Source organism: Rutidosis leptorrhynchoides, chromosome 4 (assembly GCF_046630445.1).
Source record: "Rutidosis leptorrhynchoides isolate AG116_Rl617_1_P2 chromosome 4, CSIRO_AGI_Rlap_v1, whole genome shotgun sequence".
Lineage (NCBI taxonomy): Eukaryota > Viridiplantae > Streptophyta > Magnoliopsida > Asterales > Asteraceae > Rutidosis > Rutidosis leptorrhynchoides.
This window is the reverse complement of record NC_092336.1, coordinates 602713309-602727767: the sequence shown is the minus strand read 5'-3', so window position 1 is coordinate 602727767 and position 14459 is coordinate 602713309. Positions and strand designations below refer to the sequence as shown.

Below are 14459 nucleotides of genomic sequence, written 5' to 3'. Positions count from 1 at the left end.
CAATTACAAAGCGTTTATGTTTAAATCTCACACCCAAAAACAAATTCAAAATGCTTGTTAAATTGCTTCTGATCGGTTTAAAATTCTGGATGAAGATGATGACGGTTTAGAGGTTAAAAGAAATTAAAACCGCATATCAACAGATATAAAGGAATGGAGGAGTGGTCTAGGGAGTGTTTGGGTTATCGAGAGGTCTCGGGTTCAAGCCCGGTCTGGGGCAACTTTTTTTAGAAAATCGTTTTTGAGGTAGTTTCTTCATCAAATTATTATTATTAATATTAATATTAATATTAATTATTGTTATTATTATAACTATAATTATTATTGTTATTATTATGATTATTATTATTATTGTTATTATTATTATTATTATCATCATTAAGTATTAGAATTATAATTATTATTAGTACTATTAATTAACACTTATTATTATTATTATGATTATGGTAAGTAAATTGTTATTAATATTATTATTACTAACAAAGTACTAATATTTAGGATTATTATTATTATTATTATTATTATTATTATTATTATTATTATTATTATTGATTTTGTTAGTATTATAATTATTACAAATATCATATTTATAGCTATAAGTATTAGGAACATTATTTTAATATATTTTTATAAGTAAGATTATTATAAATTGTGTCATTTTAGTATTATTAACATTATTATGATTATGATTATCATTAGTATTGTCATTATGAAAATAATACAAATTATTATCGGTTTATAAATAGTAGTATTGGTATCATGCTATAACTATTAGTATTATCATTATGTATTATTATTATTATTATTAATATTATTATCATTGTTATTTATATTAACTAGATTAATGTAAGTATTACTATTGAAAATAATTATAACTATGAAAATAAAAGTTCTAACGACGTTGTTAAGATTATAAGTATATATTAACTATATCAACAAATTATTTTAGAAATATTCATATATAACGATATAGGTATTTATAATATAACACTAAACAGATATACATATATATTAATATAACTATAAAATAATAACTATTTTGAATGTATATACAAATTAAAAATATATATTATTAACATAAAATGGTATAACTAATAAATTTATATATATATATATATATATATATATATATATATATATTCATTCAATTACGATTACATGTATTAATAAATATACAAATGATATAGGTTCGTGAATCCGAGGCCAACCCTACACTTGTTCAATGTCGTCATATGTATTTTTACAACAAAATACAGTAGTGTGAGTTTCATTACTCCCTTTTTAAATGCTTTTGCAATATATATTTTTGGGACTGAGAATACATGCGCTTTTTAAATGTTTTACGAAATAGACACAAGTAATCGAAACTACATTATATGGTTGAATGATCGAAGCCAAATATGCCCCTTTTGCTTGGTAGCCTAAGAATTAGTAAACCATTCTACTAATTGATGTGAATCCTAAAGATATATCTATTGGGCCTAACAAACTCCATCCGTTATAGCGGATGCTTTAGTACTTCGAGTTTTTATATCATGTCCGATGGATGTCCCGGAATGATGGGGATATTCTTATATGCATCTTGTTAATGTCGGTTACCAGGTGTTCAATCCATATGAATGATTTTTGTCTCTATGCATGGGACGTATATTTATGAGAAATGAAAATAAAAATCTTGTGGTCTATTAAAATAATGGAAATGATTGTTTATGATAAACTAATGAACTCACCAACCTTTTGGTTGACACTTTAAAGCATGTTTATTCTCAGGTATGAAAGAAATCTTCCGCTGTGCATTAGCTCATTTTAAGGATATTACTTGGAGTCATTCATGGCATATTTCAAAATATGTTGCATTCGAGTCGTTAAGTTCATCCAGATTATTGTTAAGTCAATTATAGTGGGATGTAGTATGAAATGTTATGCATGCCATCAACTTTCGATGTAAAGAAAGTTTGTCTTTTAAAAACGAATGCAATGTTTGTAAAATGTATCATATAGAGGTCAAATACCTCGTGATGTAATCATATGTTATTGTATTCGTCCTTATGAATTAGGACGGGTCGCTTCAAGAGTGACTCTTATTAAATCGGTTCTTGGAAGTCTTGGAATATATTATCTTTCATTATACAAATGCTCGGAGGCTGTTTTAAAAGAATTAGAGAGAATTCGATGTTCATTTTTTTGGGGAAGTCAAAATGGAAATCATAAGTTGTGTTGGGTAAAATGGGATTGTGTGTTAGCTTCCTTGGATAAAGGGGGTCTTGGTATTGGGAGTCTTAAGGGCTTCAATCTTGCATTAATGTTTAAATGGATGTGGAGATTTAGGTCGAAATCAAGAGGAATATGGGTGAACGTTATTCATGCTATCCATGGTTCAAATGGTGGTATGGATGGTCATTCTAATGGCAAACTTGGAGTATGGAAGAATATGGTTAATACTTATGTGATGGCCCAAGATAAAGGTATGATTCCTAAAAACCCAATTATATTTAATGTTGGTAACGGTTTGAATACCTTTTTTGGAGTGATCGTTGGATTGGAACCGAACCGCTATGTTCTAAATTCAATAGATTATTTCATCTAGACGTGGACCCAAATTGTTTTGTTGCTGAAAGATGGAAAATGATGTTTGGAATTTGAAATGGTCTAGAGACAATGTGGGGGGTCGAAATGAACAATATATAGACGATTTAAAATCCTTGTTGCAGTCTGTTTCGATAACAAATGAAGAGGATAAAGTTGTTTGGGGCCCAAGTATGCATGGCAATTATACTATTTCTGGAGCGAGAAGAATAGTTGATGAAAATATTCTCCCAAATTTGCAACAAAGTACAAGGTGGATCAAGTTCATTCCTATAAAAGTGAATATTTTTATTTGGCGAGTAACGATTGATAAACTTCCTACAAGGTACAATCTTCTTATTCGAGGTGTCGATATTCAAGATATAGGGTGCCCTCATTGTGATTGTGGAGTTGAAGATTTGAATCATGTTTTGTTCTCTTGTGTTCTTGCAAGAGATATATGGCGAAAAATTGGCTTGTGGACCAATGTGATGTTTGTTCGATTTGATTCATGGACCGAATGGCTAAGTTGGTTCGATAATTGGGCCGCACCCGCAAATATTAAGGATCGCCTGAATGTTATTGTGGCTACTTTGGTTTGGGTGATATGGAGGTTTCCTAATGGAGTTATCTTTTCGGCGACTAATATGAGTAGAGATGAATTATATGATTCAATTAGAAGCTTTTCTTATTCATGGTTGTCAAGTAGATGTAAATATCAAATAAATTAGAACAATTGGCTCTTGAAGCCATTGTAAGCCTGTAATGTTTTCCTTTACTTCTAGTTTCTTGCTAGAAGCCGTAATAAAATTAGCCGTTCTAATTTTTTTTATTATATACAATTATTTTTAAATAAAAATATAACTCGCGAGTTTAATTTAGAAAAGTTGTTGGTCATTTCAATAAAATAAGGATACTTGAGAGAGTCGTCATTTATAAATTTCATAGAAAAATAAATTAACATGACTAGTAAAATTAGTTTTACAAAATTGTGTATACGAATGGTACGATGTATGCAAGTACACTGTGTATATAATAAAATATGTTGTATTTAGTCTAGAATATGTTATTTATTCTTAAAGTCTGATGCTATAGTCGAACAAAAAATGTGATAGTCGAACAAAATATGTTATACATTTTTGATAGTCGAACAAAAAAATGTAGAACACACGGGTAGTCGAACAAAAATCCTAGTAGTCGATCAAAAATGTGTTCTACATTTTGATAATTCGAACAGAAAAAAATTGTTCGGCCGTGTTTGTTTTTTTCTCGACTACCGTGTTTTTTGTTCGTCTGTGTCCCTTTTTTGTTCGAATTTCAGTGTATTTTGAGTTCCTAGAGTTCTCACACTAAAAAAGTTCTCAATGAATTCTCTCCCTATATATATATATATATATATATATATATATATATATATATATGTGTGTGTGTGTGTGTGTGTGTGTGTGTGTATGTATATATATGAAATGATCTGAAGTGAACTTTCGATAGGAGCGAACCCAGAGAACCACACCAAAACAAAGGCACACTGTTTTTTTTTTAAAGGCACACTGTGATGAAAGATCAACATGAATTCAATTCATCAATCAAGAGATAAGCACAAATTTGAGGATAAGTAAATTTATTTTTTTATATCTTTAATTCTACAACTCTGATTTTAAAAATAAAACTTTATGAGATTAATATTCATTTTATAGATTCAGAAAAGAAAAAAAATAACAGCAGCTTATCATGCATTCGATGTATGTTAACCTGTTGTGAGCTTTTGTTTTTCAAGATTTAGCCCGATTTAGAGTTTAGGGTTTAGGGGTTAGGGTTTAGTGTTTTGGGTTTAGTTTCTAAACCCAAAACCCTAATTCTTAGGCCCTAACTCTAAACCATTCGTGTTAAAAACTCAATTTAAACTATAAACCTTAATATCTAAACCCAATATCTAAACTCTAATTACTAAACCCTAAACATTGTTTTTCATTAATCGAGAATCATTTTTTCTCTTTTTTTTTGTTATCATACATCTGGTGTATGAACAGCTGTTAACATACATCAGATGTATTGATGTTATAGCGTGGGGGTACGTGATAGTACTATATTTTACTTCGAAATACGTTACAAATTACACAAGTTTTAATTATTTATTTACAAATGGGATATACCTAAACCTTGCTACAACACTATAGGCAGTGTACCTAATCATACAGTAGTGTAGTTTTTAGTAAGTCCGGTTCGTTCCACAGGGAGCGGGCTTATTGCACACTATATTTTTAAACAATTATATTTGTACAAAATATATATAATTATATATAATAATATATAAAAGGGGGTTTACCGTTTAATGACCGGTTTGTCGATTTATATTTTAAGCGAAGCGTATAGTAAATGACGATAATTAAAGTAGCGAAAAATAAATGACAATAAATAAATGACGTTAAATAAAATAGCGAGTAAATAAAAGTACGATGAAAAATACAATAAAACAATTATGCTTATTTAAACTTCCGTAATCATGATGTTTGACGTGTTGATTTTGGTTTTATGCCCATGAGTTAATTGTCCTTTGTCCTAGATTATTTAATATGCCCGTCTGGTTTTTGTCCATAACAGTCCATCAGTCATAAATATAAAGTGTGAGTGTCCTCATCAAATTATCCTTATACCCGAAGTCAAATATTCCAACTAATTGGGGACTTAAACTGTAACAAGGTTTTAATACTTTGTTTAATAATTACACCAGGATATCAACTGCGTGTAACCCAAGGTTTTAATACTTTGTTAAATGAACGATTATTCGTACATATAAATATCCCGCCCATCGTGTCCGATCGAGTGTATATGATTTTTTATAGGGACGTCCAATTGTAAATCTTTATATTAAAATTAACAAACTATCATTTAGTTAAACAAATATAAAGCCCATTAATAGCCCATAGTCTAATTTTCACAAGTGTCGTTCTTTTGTCCAAACCCCAATTATGGTACAAAGCTCAATTACCCAATTTTAGTATTTTAGCCCAACATCATGATTACTTCGTCTTAAATAAGTATAATAATAACTTAAGTACGAGACATTAATTTAAAAAGGAGAACATAGCTTACATTGATTATTTATCGCGTAGTGGTACACGGACAGAATTTCGACTTCAAAAACCCTTAAAATAACCTTTACATTACCCGAACTAATCTAATATAAAACTACCCTATACTATATATATATATATATATATATATATATATATATATATATATATATATATATATATATATATATATATATATATATATATATATATATATATTATATATATATATTTATTTATTATTTATTACAGAGTATTATTATTATTATTTTATATATATATTTTTTTTTATTAAAACTGCAGAAGCTCGTGTCCGGTTATAGGCATTTTGGAATCTGGCTGCTCCGCGAGTCGTGGAGTTTGATTTTTCAGCTCACAATTTTTTGGATCTTAGCTTGTCAACATAATTTATATATAAATATAAAATATAAATAATTAATATAATTATTTATGTATTAAATTATATTTTTGTGCATAGTAGACTTGTAATTTTTAGTCCGTTGCGTCGGGCGTTGATAGTTGACTCATGTCCCGGTTCCGGATTTTCGAACGTCCTTTCGTATAATTTAATATCTTGTACTTTGCGTTCCGCAACTTGTACTTTTGTCATTTTTAGACGTTTCTTATCAATAAATTGAACCACTTGGATTGTATCTTGTACATTTGAGCTTTTTGGTCATTTGCGTCTTCTAATCGTCATTTTCGCCTTTTGTCTTCGCACTTATTTAATATAAACGATTACAACTTAAAATAGGACAATTACAACTAAATAATTTACATATTGGGAGGATATTGCTACTAAATATATGTTCATTTGGAGCACTATCAAATATCCCCACACTTGAACGTTGCTTGTCCTCAAGCACTACAGAACTTGAAATATAATGCATCACACGAATCACTTCTTTATTCTTCACACTTTATACATTAGTGATTTTGAGATGGCGGTATAAACAATGATAGTAACGATGTGGTTTACAGTCCCACATGACTATAAAAATTTAGATCCTTTAGGAAATTGGATCTTTATGAAAACATTTGATCTTTTGAAAATTCATTCTAGCTTTTATCCTAGATAAGTTTTCCGGAATAACCCTTCACCGGTGTTTGCAAAATGTTTTTGTGGGTTTTGTGGGTTTCAGATTTGAAAATTTTAGCTCAAAACTTATGGTTTTGTGTCACCCACTTGCTAACCTTGTATTAGGAAAGCAACACGTCCAGTATACTTGCTCCGTATATTACCTTTCGGTAAACTACCGTCCGGTTGTAAAGGAAAGCGTTGAACAAGCAACTGTTAAGGCAATGTCCCCTGACATGCTTTTAATTATGGTCTATAACGTGTCGGACGCAATTACTATCCTTTGTAGGAGCAATAGTAAAGCTCACCCTTATAATTTTTCGGTCTGGCACAAGGTCCTGTCTTCGACCATGCTATGCAACCACCGTTCTTACGGTTGACACCCGATTTGGTTCAGGTGACCTAATGAATTCCAGGTGAATTCCTAGGATTTTACGTTCAATGGTAATGAACGCATTGAAAATGGGTTTTCAGAAAACAAATCGGTTTATAATTTGATCAAAATATTTTCTCGTTCAAGCTCGAGTTTAGATATCATTGAATTCCATGAGTTTGAATTCTCAATCTTTAAGGTCAATCTCAAGGATTGAGTAATATCAGGCTTAAAAGCTGATTTTTAATCTTTAAGGAGATTATCCTTTCTGGGGGTCTGATTCATTAGTCTTATCAAGCTAATTTACACGGCGCCTTCCCCATTTTACGAGACAGATCCTCTCATGGTTATGATAAGTCTGACCACTTGGCGACCCTGTTTAATGCTGAGGTCCGTGGATTTCCTGCTGATTTTAGAGATGACTTTTCTAGATTTTTCGTCAACCTACAGCTGGTCTGGACGACAACTTCTTGACCTAAATCAAGAAGCGCGTGTCTTTTTCGTAAGACTTTACTTCCTTTTAATGATGGAATTGATTCATCGTGTAGATCCATCTTTTCTTTTCTTTCATCGGGTAAAATAGTTAATTTAGTCCAAAACAAAAGCACCTGCAATAAACTTTACAGAAACATGTGCTAGATAGTTTTTAATTGAATAACTAGGTACATTCTCCCCACACTTAGTTTCTTTTTTTGCCTTTTTATTCTCTTTTATTCCATTTAAAATGAATTCAAGCATTTTAGGGTGTTTCTCAATTTATGTCCTTTCCGAGGTAACGATAATTTCGGTATTAACACCTAGTTTTCATCGTTCATAAATATGTATAAACATGATTTTGACTTCATTTAGTTGAAAATTTTTCAAATTTTCACAAAATTTGGCAAATAAAACCAAGTGTAAACCCGAGAGAATTTATAATCCTTCCCCACACTTAAGATCATGCAATGCCCTCATTTGCATGAAATCTGTAGTGACCCAAACTTTTCCATGTTTATATATATTAATTGAGATTGATATTTACATGATTAAATGTTTCCAACATGTTAAGCAATCAAACTTGTTAAGACTTGATTAATTGAAATAGGTTTCATATAGACAATTGACCACCCAAGTTGACCGGTGATTCACGAACGTTAAAACTTGTAAAAACTATATGATGACATATATATGGTTATATATATAGTTAACATGATATTATGATAAGTAAACATATCATTAATTATGTAAACAATGAACTACATATGTAAAAACAAGACTACTAACTTAATGATTTTGAAACGAGACATATATGTAACGATTATCGTTGTAACGACATTTAATGTATATATATCATATTAAGAGATATTCATACATGATAATATCATGATAATATAATAATTTAAAATATCATTTGATATTATAAACATTGGGTTAACAACATTTAACAAGATCGTTAACCTAAAGGTTTCAAAACAACACTTACATGTAACGACTAACGATGACTTAACGACTCAGTTAAAATGTATATACATGTAGTGTTTTAATATGTATTTATACACTTTTGAAAGACTTAAATACACTTATCAAAATACTTCTACTTAACAAAAATGCTTACAATTACATCCTCGTTCAGTTTCATCAACAATTCTACTCGTATGCACCCGTATTCGTACTCGTACAATACACAGCTTTTAGATGTATGTACTATTGGTATATACACTCCAATGATCAGCTCTTAGCAGCCCATGTGAGTCACCTAACACATGTGGGAACCATCATTTGGCAACTAGCATGAAATATCTCATAAAATTACAAAAATATGAGTAATCATTCATGACTTATTTACATGAAAACAAAATTACATATCCTTTATATCTAATCCATACACCAACGACCAAAAACACCTACAAACACTTTCATTCTTCAATTTTCTTCATCTAATTGATCTCTCTCAAGTTCTATCTTCAAGTTCTAAGTGTTCTTCATATATTTTACAAGTTCTAGTTACATAAAATCAAGAATACTTTCAAGTTTGCTAGCTCACTTCCAATCTTGTAAGGTGATCATCCAACCTCAAGAAATCTTTGTTTCTTACAGTAGGTTATCATTCTAATACAATGTAATAATCATATTCAAACTTTGGTTCAATTTCTATAACTATAACAATCTTATTTCAAGTGATGATCTTACTTGAACTTGTTTTCGTGTCATGATTCTGCTTCAAGAACTTCGAGCCATCCAAGGATCCGTTGAAGCTAGATCCATTTTTCTCTTTTACAGTAGGTTTATCCAAGGAACTTAAGGTAGTAATGATGTTCATAACATCATTCGATTCATACATATAAAGCTATCTTATTCGAAGGTTTAAACTTGTAATCACTAGAACATAGTTTAGTTAATTCTAAACTTGTTCGCAAACAAAAGTTAATCCTTCTAACTTGACTTTTAAAATCAACTAAACACATTTTCTATATCTATATGATATGCTAACTTAATGATTTAAAACCTGGAAACACGAAAAACACCGTAAAACCGGATTTACGCCGTCGTAGTAACATCGCGGGCTGTTTTGGGTTAGTTAATTAAAAACTATGATAAACTTTGATTTAAAAGTTGTTATTCTGAGAAAATGATTTTTATTATGAACATGAAACTATATCCAAAAATTATGGTTAAACTCAAAGTGGAAGTATGTTTTCTAAAATGGTCATCTAGACGTCGTTCTTTCGACTGAAATGACTACCTTTACAAAAACGACTTGTAACTTATTTTTCCGATTATAAACCTATACTTTTTTTATTTAGATACATAAAATAGAGTTCAATATGAAACCATAGCAATTTGATTCACTCAAAACGGATTTAAAATGAAGAAGTTATGGGTAAAACAAGATTGGATAATTTTTCTCATTTTAGCTACGTGAAAATTGGTAACAAATCTATTCCAACCATAACTTAATCAACTTGTATTGTATATTATGTAATCTTGAGATACCATAGACACGTATACAATGTTTCGACCTATCATGTCGACACATCTATATATATTTCGGAACAACCATAGACACTCTATATGTGAATGTTGGAGTTAGCTATACAGGGTTGAGGTTGATTCCAAAATATATATAGTTTGAGTTGTGATCAATACTGAGATACGTATACTCTGGGTTGTGGATTGATTCAAGATAATATTTATCGATTTATTTCTGTACATCTAACTGTGGACAACTAGTTGTAGGTTACTAACAAGGACAGCTGACTTAATAACCTTAAAACATCAAAATATATTAAAAGTGTTGTAAATATATTTTGAACATACTTTGATATATATGTATATATTGTTATAGGTTCGTGAATCAACCAGTGGCCAAGTCTTACTTCCCGACGAAGTAAAAATCTGTGAAAGTGAGTTATAGTCCCACTTTTAAAATCTAATATTTTTTGGATGAGAATACATGCAGGTTTTATAAATGATTTACAAAATAGACACAAGTACGTGAAACTACATTCTATGGTTAAATTATCGAAATCGAATATGCCCCTTTTTATTAAGTCTGGTAATCTAAGAATTAGGGAACAGACACCCTAATTGACGCGAATCCTAAAGATAGATCTATCGGGCCCAACAAGCCCCATCCAAAGTACCGGATGCTTTAGTACTTCGAAATTTATATCATATCCGAAGGGTGTCCCGGAATGATGGGGATATTCTTATATATGCATATTGTTATTGTCGGTTACCAGGTGTTCACCATATGAATGATTTTTATCTCTATGTATGGGATGTGTATTGAAATATGAAATCTTGTGGTCTATTGTTACGATTTGATATATATAGGTTAAACCTATAACTCACCAACATTTTTGTTGACGTTTAAAGCATGTTTATTCTCAGGTGAATACTAAGAGCTTCCGCTGTTGCATACTAAAATAAGGACAAGATTTGAAGTCCATGTTTGTATGATATTGTGTAAAAACTGCATTCAAGAAACTGATTTCGATGTAACATATTTGTATTGTAAACCATTATGTAATGGTCGTGTGTAAACAGGATATTTTAGATTATCATTATTTGATAATCTACGTAAAGCTTTTTAAACCTTTATTTATGAAATAAAGGTTATGGTTTGTTTTAAAAATGAATGCAGTCTTTGAAAAACGTCTCATATAGAGGTCAAAACCTCGCAACGAAATCAATTAATATGGAACGTTTTTAATCAATAAGAACGGGACATTTCAGTTGGTATCAGAGCGTTGGTCTTAGAGAACTAGAAAATTTGCATTAGTGTGTCTGATCGAGTTTTTTAGGATGCATTAGTGATTCTGGACTTCGACCGTGTTTTCTTTAAAAATGATTGCTTAACATTTTTGTTGGAAACTATATATTTTTAACATATGAATATTATGTGATATATTAATCTCTTAACGTGTTTGATATTATGTGATAGATGTCTACCTCTAGAACAAGTCCCATTGACTCACCTAATAATAATGAAGAGTCAAATGTAAATTGGAATGATTCGTGGACTGATTCACAAGTTCCCAAAGAGGAACCGGAAGAAGAGTCGGAAACGGAAGAAGAATCGGAACCGGAAGAAGAATCGGAACCGGAAGAAGAATCGGAACCGGTGGGGGAAATAATAAAACGGTTAAGTAAAAGAGAATCCTCAACCAACCGACCAAGGTTAATTATGGTCAATGGTGTTTCCGCCAAGGAAGCAAAATATTGGGAGGATTACCAATTCTCCGATGAATCGGATTCCGACGAGAATTCCAATGATGTTATAGAAATTACCCCAACTGAATTTAAAAAGGCAAAAGAAAATAATAAGGGAAAGGGCATAAAAATAGAGAAATCTAATTCCAACCCCGATGAACTTTATATGTATCGTCAACCCCCGAAGTCCTTAAGTTGTAACAATGACCCGGGAACCTCTAAACCACCAGGTTTTTCTAAACCAATGTGGACAACGACGGCTCGTATTAGGGGAACATCATATATCCCTAGAAACTTGGCAAAACGAACCAAAACCGAAGAAGAAGAAACGAGCGAGTCAGAATAAGATAGTTGTATTCGTGTGGTGTAATATATGTAATATAGTGTTCTTATGCTTTATGATATATGTAAAAATTGCTTGTATTAATAAGTATTTTTTTATGAATCTAACTCTTGTCTATTTTACAGTTTAAAACACAAAATGGATAGACAACCCAATATTTTAAGAGACCTACCCGGAGACATGATTGATGAAATCTTGTCTAGAGTCGGCCAGAATTCCTCGGCACAACTATTTAAGGCGAGATCAGTTTGTAAGACATTCGAAGAACGTTCCAAGAATGTCTTGGTTTATAAGAGACTTTCGTTTGAAAGATGGGGGATAGCACATTGGGAAACCCATAAGTTACGATGTGTTTACTTTGACGCATATATTGCGGGGAACCCAAATGCTATTTTACGCAACGGGTTAAGAAATTATTTTGACTCAATATATCCGAATATTGGACTTCGTGATTTAGAAAAAGCGGCTAACATGCAACATAAAGAAGCATGTTATGCTTACGGATTAGTAATGTTCGCTTCTCACCAAAGTGAGAACAAGAACATCGGGCTACAACTATTAAACAAAACGTTTCCACAAGTGACGGAGTCGGTAATTGGGGTAAGAAATGAGGTTTTTAGATTATTACGGGACTGTTGGACATTACGTAACCCTCGTCCCTTTGACGACGTTACAACACGCTGTCTTATCAACGGCCATAACGGTTATGTTCCACAAGACCAAGGATGGGAAGTAATCCTAGTAAAACCAGAATGCATGACTTGTTTCTGGACGTATGAATTACGTGTCTTTATTGCCTTTGCTGAACGACTTGTGTACTAGCTAGAATTATCTTCACAACTATCTTGTATCAAAGTTATTGTGTGCTATATTTCATGCTTTATGTAAAATAAGCGGTATTGTAAGTTTGTAAAATATTGTATAAAAGTTTGAACGCGAAATATTATTATAATCAGTTTTTCATATAGAATTGTAGTAGTTGAATTGTATATTAGCTACTAAGTATGAACTTAACGGGTAGGTACTACCCGAATTTAAACTTATAAAACGCTAATATGAAGAAAAAGCTTTTATAAATGAGTTCATATTATGCTACGAAATACTATTAACTACTCTTAATATTCTGTATGATTAACTTGTTCCATTTGACTATTTTGAAGGAAATGGCACCGACTACTTGACACACCGTGAATATGAATGAAGAGGAATTCCGTACTTTTCTAGCTTCAAACATAGCCGCAGTACAGGCTGCGCTACATACCAACAATAACCTTGGATCTAGCAGTACAGGAAATCGTGTAGGATGCACCTACAAAGAATTCACTGCCTGCAAACCTTTGGAATTTGATGGAACCGAAGGACCGATCGGATTGAAACGGTGGACCGAGAAGGTCGAATCGGTGTTTGCCATAAGTATGTGTACTGAAGAGGACAAAGTGAAGTACGCTACGCATACCTTCACAGGTTCTGCGTTAACATGGTGGAATACCTATCTAGAGCAAGTGGGACAAGACGATGCGTACGCACTACCGTGGTCAGCATTCAAGCACTTGATGAACGAGAAGTACCATCCCAGAACCGAGGTCAATAAGCTCAAGACAGAACTTAGAGGGTTACGAACCCAAGGATTTGATATTACCACGTACGAAAGATGATTCACAGAATTGTGCCTATTGTGTCCGGGAGCATTCGAAGATGAGGAAGAGAAGATCGACGCATTTGTGAAAGGATTACCGGAAAGAATCCAAGAAGATATAAGTTCACACGAGCCCGCCTCTATACAACAGGCATGTAGAATGGCTCACAAACTAGTGAACCAGATTGAAGAAAGAATTAAAGAACAGACTGCTGAAGAGGCCAATGTGAAGCAAGTCAAAAGAAAGTGGGAGGATAACGGTGATAAGAATCACCAATACAACAACAACAGCAATTACAACAATAATCGCAACAATTATCCCAACAATCGCAACATCAATCGCAACTACAACAAACGGCCCAACAACAACAACAACAACAACAGCAACTACAACAATTATCCCAACAACAATAATAACCGAAACAACAACAACAATCAGAAGCAGCTATGCCAAAGGTGTGAAAAGTATCACTCGGGGTTCTGCACCAAATTTTGCAACAAGTGTAAAAGAAATGGTCATAGCGCGGCGAAGTGTGAGGTCTACGGACCAGGGGTTAATAGAACGAAAGGAACAAATGGTGTCGGAACGAGTAATGGCGGAGCAAGTAGTGTCGGAGCAAGTTATGCCAATGTAGTTTGTTATAAATGTGGAAAACCGGGCCACATTATTAGAAATTGCCCGAACCAGGAGAACA

The 14459-nt window shown here is 32.0% G+C and overlaps 1 protein-coding gene across 1 annotated transcript; it reads left to right on the top strand.

Annotated features, from left to right (window-relative positions):
• The first annotated feature begins 2618 nt into the window (after positions 1-2618).
• On the top strand, positions 2619-3296 carry LOC139842961 (uncharacterized). The gene has a single exon (XM_071833055.1). The coding sequence runs from the start codon at positions 2619-2621 to the stop codon at positions 3294-3296; it is 678 nt and encodes a 225-aa protein (XP_071689156.1).
• Positions 3297-14459: the final 11163 nt, after the last annotated feature.

What these genes read in the sequence shown, in the direction of transcription:
- LOC139842961 (XM_071833055.1), top strand. Translation starts at nt 2,619, where the DNA reads ATGGAAAATGATGTTTGGAATTTGAAATGGTCTAGAGACAATGTGGGG.